Source organism: Oratosquilla oratoria, chromosome 8 (assembly GCF_046742065.1).
Source record: "Oratosquilla oratoria isolate Oo_2021 chromosome 8, ASM4674206v1, whole genome shotgun sequence".
NCBI lineage: Eukaryota > Metazoa > Arthropoda > Malacostraca > Stomatopoda > Squillidae > Oratosquilla > Oratosquilla oratoria.
The window spans coordinates 1,697,715-1,706,327 of NC_134784.1; the positions used below are offsets into that span (position 1 = coordinate 1,697,715).

At 40.5% G+C, this 8,613-nt stretch overlaps 1 protein-coding gene across 1 annotated transcript; it reads right to left on the minus strand.

The window, feature by feature from the left end:
- Positions 1 to 3,683: 3,683 nt before the first annotated feature.
- On the minus strand, positions 3,684 to 8,510 carry LOC143027520 (uncharacterized). The gene is made up of 4 exons (XM_076188806.1): positions 8,384 to 8,510; positions 7,424 to 7,891; positions 6,630 to 7,276; positions 3,684 to 5,942 (listed from the first exon to the last, which is right to left on the minus strand). Exons 1-4 carry the CDS (start codon positions 8,508 to 8,510, stop codon positions 3,684 to 3,686), a joined length of 3,501 nt encoding a protein of 1,166 aa, XP_076044921.1.
- Between the last annotated feature and the right edge of the window lie 103 nt (positions 8,511 to 8,613).

The window sequence follows — 8,613 nt, forward strand, 5'->3', positions numbered from 1 at the left end:
GCCTTGGTCCTACATTGAGTCCCATCCCCTCCCCCGGCATAAACAGAGCAACTAAACGAATAAATAAAATAGATAAGGTTAATACATGATAAATGAATAGGCAAATAAACGTACAAACAAGAACTAAGCAAATAAAGAAAAAATAAGCAAGTAATAAACAGCTAAAAATGATAAATAACCTATTAATCGTTCAATTACATAAATACAAATTATTATCAATATAGTATCACTTTTTCGACAGCCAAGGATAGTCCCTCCCATCGGCCTCTACAGGTCGAAATTAAACCTTTTAAAGAGACCTGCCATCCGGATGACGCCAGACAATTCTATTCATCAAGGGACCGACTCAAGAGTCAATGGGATCCCGGTCTGTAACACTTGGTTTAGTGAAGGGTCCACTCTCATAAGTGAACAAACATTTCTGTGATTATAACAAAATATATAAAGGCAGAACAGTGAAGGGTGAAACTTTGCAATCTGCAAGTTCTTGAATGCATTTCAAAAGACATAGACAGGCTGATACGAATACATACACACACACACACACACAAACGCACAAACACATGTATGGGCTTGTGTGTGCACACCAGTTAGTGTACATTTTGGGCTTGATTGTGTCACACTTTGGGCTACATTGTGTCACATTGTTGGCTTTATTACACATTTTTAATTACCTTCACGGGCTATTCATTGTGTTGGTTCACAAAAGGCTTTGATTTTCCTAAGTAAACGAGAGAACCAGCATTTCTTTGTGGTTCCCTCGAGGTGTTTTGGTCAACGCCCTCTGAGACGGTGTCTCTGGCGAACGCAGGAACGACGGAGCTTGCGTACTGGGACGTTCCGGAGATAGTACGGAACGCCGTCGTAGTACTTTTCGATGTCAAAGGGTTTAGTCTTATTTGCCTGCTGGCAGAAACCAGAAATTTCGCAGTCGCTCGCTGCTTCCTGGGCGACTTCCTGGTTGTCTTGAGGCTTGGGGAGGTAATAGTAATTATATAGGTATCGTTCCCCGAGCCTGTACCGTACTCGCTCGTCAAGTTCCTCCATTTCGAGCTGAGTTTTTTGGACCTTAGAGCAGGAACATGGGAGGAAGCATGTTCGTGGCCGCTCTTCCAGAGGTTTCTGAGGCCTCTGCAAACCTCTCGTGGAGCTCCGTTCCAAGGTTTTTGCCAGTCTCTCTTTCCTGGCTTTCATGGCTTTCCTCTGGTACAGAATTTCTTCCAAGGTATTAATGGGCATTATGGGTGATTCTTGGGCTGTTGGGCGGTCTTCCTTCACTTCTGGAAGGCTCTCGAAGGGGTTATCCATGTACAAATTGGGCCCTTCATTTAAAACTTCCTTTGGACTGTGCAAAGTATCCTCGTCCATGAAGATGCCATACAAGGTCGCCTTCTCGTGGATTTCGGCCGTTATGGGCTGCTCTTCCTTGGCGTTCCATCGGTTAGGGCTCGATCCAGGCCCTTTGCAGCAGTAAATCAGGTCCCAGAGTGGTTGGATACCTGAGGTCACCGTCCTCTTGTCCTTGATGAGGGCGCTGCTGATCTTCAAGCGGAGAGTCATCTGTAATTCACGGACGATCTTGTTATGTTTTCGAAATAGCTTTTGGGAATACGTTTGACAAGCTGAATACATCAGTTTATTGCTTTGTTAATCGGTGGGCACATAAAACACATACATTTACATGTGCATTTGTGCTTCCTGCACATATAAGAATATGTGTATACATATAATAGGGGAATAGAGCATTGATTATATATATATATATATATATATATATATATATATATATATATATATGTATATATATATATATATACATATACATATATACAAGCGACCTTCGGTGGTGACTAACGTCACCGCTTTGACCTGCGGCGCTAGGAGCTCGCTTCGCTCGCAGTTTAGCTGGTAAACTAAGATACTCTTCCCTTGAGCCAGAATATTTGTAATCAGGATTGTCCTTTAATAGCTCACCAAACTTTCGAACTATACGTTGGAAATCATTTATCATAGCTATTCTAGGTTTTAACCTTTTTATGTTTTTGTACAATTTTGGAAATAATTCCATATGTTCATCTTTAAGGCCACGGGACAATATCTTATACGCCCATTCTTCAAAATGTCGGGAAACATAGTACCTCGATCAATTCTGTTGGCTCGTCCGGGGGCTTGGCTGAGCAGACAGCGGCCTACGGCCGCAGCTTTCCGCGCTCAAATCCCTCGTTTTCCCCTTCGGCCTCGGCCTCGGGGCGAAACCCCAACACGGGATCCCCAGCACGAAGAAGAACGCGAAGAAGAACGCGAGGAAGAAGAACGCGAAGAAGAACACGAAGAAGAACGCGAAGAAGAACACGAAGTAGAATGAGAAGAAGAATGCGAAGAAGAACGCGAAGAAGAAGAACGCGAGGAAGAAGAACGCGAAGAAGAAGAACGCGAAGAAGAACGCAAAGAAGAATGCGAAGAACGCGAAGAAAAACGCGAGGAAGAACGCGAGGAAGAAGAAGAAGAAGAAGAAGAAGAAGAAGAAGAAGAAGAAGTCGAAGAACTCGAAGAAGAACTCAAAGAAGAACTCGAAGAAGAAGAACTCGAAGAAGAAGAAGAAGAAGAAGAAGAAGAACTCGAAGAAAAAGAAGAACTCGAAGAAGAAGAAGAACTCGAAGAAGAACTCGAAGAAGAAGAAGAAGAACTCGAAGAAGAAGAAGAACTCGAAGAAGAAGAAGAACTCGAAGAAGAAGAAGAACTCGAAGAAGAAGAAGAACTCGAAGAAGAAGAAGAACTCGAAGAAGAAGAACTCGAAGAAGAAGAACTCGAAGAAGAAGAACTCGAAGAAGAAGAAGAACTCGAAGAAGAAGAAGAACTCGAAGAAGAATTCGAAGAAGAAGAACTCGAAATAGAACTCAAAGAAAGAAGAAGAAGAAGAACTCGAAGAAGAAGAAGAAGAACTCGAAGAAAAAGAAAAACTCGCGGAAGAAGAAGAAGAAGAAGAACTCGAAGAAGAAGAAGAACTCAAAGAAGAACTCGAACAAGAAGAAGAACTCGAACAAGAAGAAGAAGAATTCGAAGAAGAGGAAGAAGAAGAAGAAGAAGAACAACAACAACAACAACAACTCGAAGAAGAAGAAGAAGAAGAAGAAGAAGAAGAACTCGAAGAAGAACTCGAAGAACTCGAAGAAGAAGAAGAACTCGAAGAAGAAGAACTCGAAGAAGAAGAAGAAGAACTTGAAGAAGAAGAAGGAGAACTCGAAGAAGAAGAGGAAGAACTCGAAGAAGAAGAAGAACTCAAAGAAGAACTCGAAGAAGAAGAAGAACTCAAAGAAGAACTCGAAGAAGAAGAACTCGAAGAAGAACTCGAAGAAGAAGAACTCGAAGAAGAAGAAAAACTCGAAGAAGAAGAAGAACTCGAAGAACTCGAAGAAGAAGAAGAAGAAGAAGAAGAAGAAGAAGAAGAAGAAGAAGAAGAAGAAGAAGAAGACAATATCTTTTACGCCCATTCTTCAAAATGTCGGGAAACATAGTACCTCGATCAATTCTGTTGGCTCGGCCAAAAACTGACAAAAGCTCCAAATTGAGTGAAGTTTATTTTTAATTATATACAAGCACCCGGCTTCGCCGGCCATGGCTTCGCCATGGGTGCTTGGCCTGCGGCGCTGCTCGCTTTCGCGCCCCTCCTTAACTAAACATGGTTATTCATTTTTCTCCTGCTCTTCTTTGCTCCTTTTTCTGGGTGGTGACGTTTCTCCTTCGTCGTCACTACATCTCTTGACAGCCTTGACAACGACATCTTCGAAAGCCTCTAAAAAATTTTCCTTGTCTAGTTGCTTCTCCTTCAGTTCTTCTTGCTTCTCCTTCAGTTCTTCTAATAGGTTCTTAATTTCATCCATTCTGTCCTCAATATCTTCTCTTGGGGGAGAGACATTTTCCTTTTCATCGTGAGGATAGACAGGCATAATCATGGCGATGGCTTCCTCTTCAGTGATCGTGTACGCCTCCTTTGGGATAACAATCCTTCCTTGATCTGGTTCCTCTTCAGCCAAAACGGGTTCTATGCTTTCAGAGGCTGGTGTGAAATTAGGGATTGTTTCTTGATTTGTGAGAGGTTTTCTGTAGAAGAGTTCTTTATATACACAGTTACGGGGAAGCTTCAATTGATAATTTTCATTCACCTTCTCCCAACCCGGATAAACAATCAGAGAATTCCAGTTAGTGACTCTTGAGCAGGCAACATACAGTTGTCCATGGGCAAAACATTGAGCCGAATCCAAAAGAAGTCCACAACGATCAAACGTTTGCCCTTGAGATTTGTTTATAGTCATAGCATAGCACAATTTAACGGGAAATTGCTTACGCTTGAAACGTGCTGGAGTGTCCGTAGCTTCAAGAGTAATTCGTGGGAGTAAAACTTGTTCACCCCTATATGAGCCTCCTAAAATTTTCCCCACTATAATATTTTTCTGACGATTAGTCACCATTACTCGAGTGCCGTTACACAATTTAGGTGGACATATGTTTCTCATAACCATGACAACGCTCCCGATTTTCACTTTCAATTCGTGAGGGGGAATAGATGGACTCGTTAACGCATTGAAAACAGATGTCTGAATGTCCACCCCCTCTTCAGCAGCGACATCCATACTCATATAGACCTTCTCCCGTTCTTTAGATTTTTCATAAACTATCGAATTTATTCTGTCAACGTCATCGTTAGTAGGAGAAATTATAGCTCTCTTCTCAAAATACAGAGAATTCAAGTGGTTTTCTTCCAAATTGTCGTAAACTTTTTCAACCAATTCATTACGGGTTTGAACGGTGATTCCAAATTTTTCAGGGAGCTCTGTGGGGCCACTTTCCCCTGTACCTAAAGCTAATAGATTCTTTGCAAATGTCTTGTTTTCGATATCGTTAGCGTTGAGTCTCACGTTGTGTGTGAGTTCCAGCTTTATCAAATCATCCCAGAAATAACTGGACTTTATACAATATTCGAGTTCGTCATTCTTTCCCCCTCCTCGTATCACAGGGAGAATTTGACGGAAATCACCTGCGCAGACAAAAACAATTCCTCCCATGAACTTTTCTTCTAATATGTCTCGCAGAGTTATGTCAAGGGCTGTTAGCGTATTCTTGTTTGCCATTACCACTTCATCCCACACTATTAAAGACGTCATCTTTAAGAGTTTTGCCAATTCTGAATTTTTCCTAACACCACAGGCACGAACCTCGTTATATTCCATTAGCGGAATCTTAAACATGTTATGTGCCGTTCTTCCTCCATGTAAAACTGTTGCTGCAATACCTGAAGAAGCAACAGCCAAGGCAATTTTTCCATGTGAACGAACAGTGTCCAGTAAAGTATTCAGAACAAAAGACTTTCCGGTTCCTCCGGACGCATCGATAAAAATTCCATTATTCGCATACTTTTTAGAGTTTTCAATTCGTGCCAACACAGTATCGTAACAATGTCTCTGTTTATTATTTAGGAGAGCAGACTTTTCTTTAACTTCCTCTGCTAATTTCTCTTTATTGTAGGATCTTTCCCTTCGTATGATATTTGTTGTCTTTTCACCGCCTCTGGAAGCTGGGAGCCCGTACTGATCAATATTGCCACCTCCACAATTCCAGACATGTTCCTGTATATCATCTAGAGCATCGAGATAAATTTCGTCGTTATACTCTGTCAATTTGTAGTGATGCAAAAAGTCACTGGCGAACAAATCTTTAGTTTCTTCCCAAATGGTTGATTGATCTTCGAGATCCGAGAAGACTAACATACTCGCATACGTGGCTCTTAATTGTCTGCGATCGTTTGTGTGGTTGATAATTTCAATTATGGTTGTCTTCCAAGTTTCTTCGTCGTTTAGAAGACCCATTGCTTTGACAGCTTCTCTGTATGAAGAATAACTTTGCCCTTCGATGGTTCGAAGATCTTTAAAGGACTTAGGACCTTTCTTGTGTGTTAAAAGAAGCCTCATATAGAAAAGTTCAACAGTTTTATTTGTAACAGCTCTTATCCTTCCTAGAGCAGACGAACGCGTTTTTCGCTCTACCCAAACTGAGTTCTTATTATCATATAGGAAGTGGTTAGGCAACTGGTGGTAACACAAATCTGCTGCGAATTCGTTGTGTGCACACAATATGAAGAAGGACGTCAAGAGGGTATCCTTGGAAATCTTCTTCTTAATTTCTGCCTCTGAAAGGTGTTAATTGAAAAACACTTCATTTTCACCTTCTAGGTGTAAGTCCAGAGTGAATACAGCAGGGTAACTCTTATGGATAGGGAATTTAAATATCTTCCAAGTTGCCTCGTTTGCATGAACAAATCTTGCCTCCTGATAATTTTTTACTTCATTTACGGTATCGCTGTCGCCAGTTTTCGTAAAGAGTATACGATCGCAACCTTTGTTTACATACTTTGTGACATAAGCGATACACTTAATAGAATTTGAGCACTCAACATTTATGTGAGCATTGTACTTCAAGCATAGATACGGGTTATAGGGAACAACCCACGAATTATCCACTGTAACTGCCTGCCCTTTAACTTTTTTAACGAATGAATGTCCTCCCTCTCCCACAGATCTTCTTTTGTACAATGGATAACCGTTATTTCCAAAGAAAGTAGTATCTCTGCACACCTTGGGGAAGTCTTTTCCACACTTTTGTCTGGATCCGTGTTTTCCTTGGCAACACGCGTTTGATTCATCGTAGCCCTTGCAGGGACCGTGTATCATATTCGTTGTTACAATTTCGTGTAATCTTGGTTCTTTAGTTTTATCAGGTATTTCGGCTGAAATTAGTTTTTCTATTAAATCATTGGTTACGCGGTGTTCCATCCACAAAAGAATATGGACGTGAGGAAGACCTCTTTTTTGCCACTCAGTGCTATAGAGATGTGCTTTTACGCGGCCAAAGATATGTTTCTTAGTTAAATCGTCCATCAGAGCATCAACTTTCAGCTTGAAAATCCGACTAACCAAATCTGGACGATCGCAGGGTTGAACGGAACCTTTACTTGTACATGCGATTGCTTCTTGAAGCTCCTTCCATTGTGGATTCATCGTGAATGTGATAAAAAAGTCTGGAGACCCATACGAAGTAACAAATGCTAAAGCATCTTGTTGCCGCTCCTTCATGTATCTTGGTCCCCCGACAAATGATGCAGGTATGATTACCCGCTGTCCGGAACTTTGGCTGTCTTCTCCTCGTAAAATGTCGGCACGTTCCTTTCGTATTTCTTTTTGGTTCATTTCAATGAATGACAACCTATTAGCCTCTGCTTTTACTTAATTATCAACAACGAATTGTTGGAATAAACGTCTCCCTTTGGTCAAATAATTAAATTGCCCTTCCCTCTCCATATAAAGAGAGGAATAGTACATGCAAGGAGTAAGAACGTTGTACGTCTTAGTGGTACGTCTACTCTCACTACATTCTACTTTATCGAGCTTAGTCATTTTGTAAGAATGGCCGAGGTCACCATTCAGAAACAAAAGAGGATATTGAAAACTGTCATAAAAATAATTGTTGTGCTTCACAAATCTAAGGTTATATTTGGAACCTTCTTTAGGAGAGCTTATCATTATCTGCAAATGATCTTTGGAAGGATCAAGATTGACAATGGCACCAACTTGTGAGGAAGAAGAGGGAAGATGATAAACTCCTTTGTGTTCACGGGTGCTGAACTTTTCAGCAGCATGTAAAGTGATGGACATTTTAGGAACATCGCCATATTTTTTGATGTGAGCTTCCATTAATTGTTTTGCCGATTCAAGTTCTTTCAACATACCTGAAAGGCACGCATTATTTTGTAACATGTAATCGTACAAACATGTGATTATTTCTTCATTCTCTTCGTAAACTTTCTCTTCACGGGCACGCCGTTTCTCTGTTTCCTTACCTGTTTTGTTAGCGTTACCGTAAAAATTGTTGAAATTCAAAGAACGCAGTTTAATTTGTTGATCGCTGTCATGATAAAAATATAGGTCCAGGAAAGAACTATCTTTTTTCCAAAATGGCTTCGCTTTTGATCTGTTATTAGTTTCGAATACTTCTTCTGTTATCCCGTTTCGTAATATTTGAGGTTTCAATGAACCTATCTTGTGGTATATTTTTCCTTGTATCTTGTAACACATTGCCGATTCAGCTGCATTTTCAAATCTACTTGAAGTCGAAAAAGACGTAAAGGAAAATATTAAATTGAAGCCAGCCAAATGTTTCAAAAAACGCTCAGATAAAGAGGAACTCCCATCATAAAATCCTCTAATTGTATCGTTTTTGATTTCTGAAGGAACCAATGAGGGGGTCTGACCTACATTGCAACAGATTGTTTTAATTTCTCCTTTCCACAGCAAAGCTTTACAAATTTTGCACTTGAAATCTCCTAACTGACCAATGTAATGTTGAACGGTTTTCCTTTCAGCGCTTTCCAGTAAAGATCCAATAAGTTTCTCCTTGACAATTTCATGCGAATCCAGCTCCGGAACTTTCAAGTGGCGTTCAATGCGTTCTTTCCTCATCTTGCTTAAAAGGTCTTTTTCTTCATTGGATAATTTCTGAATTTCTGTTTCGTCTCTTAAAGAAGCTTTAACTTTCTTAAGCACCAAAAGCTTGATTGCTTTT

Bases quoted from the DNA above. Each gene is read 5' to 3' on its own strand.
- LOC143027520 (XM_076188806.1), bottom strand. From the start codon at position 8,510: ATGAGGAAAGAACGCATTGAACGCCACTTGAAAGTTCCGGAGCTGGAT. The intron at 7,277-7,423 runs GTAGTGAGAGTA...TTGATAATTAAG, and splicing joins TAAGCTCGATAAAGTAGAAT to TAAAAGCAGAGGCTAATAGG. The intron at 5,943-6,629 runs GTGTGCAGAGAT...TTAACACACAAG, and splicing joins GTGGAAAAGACTTCCCCAAG to AAAGGTCCTAAGTCCTTTAA.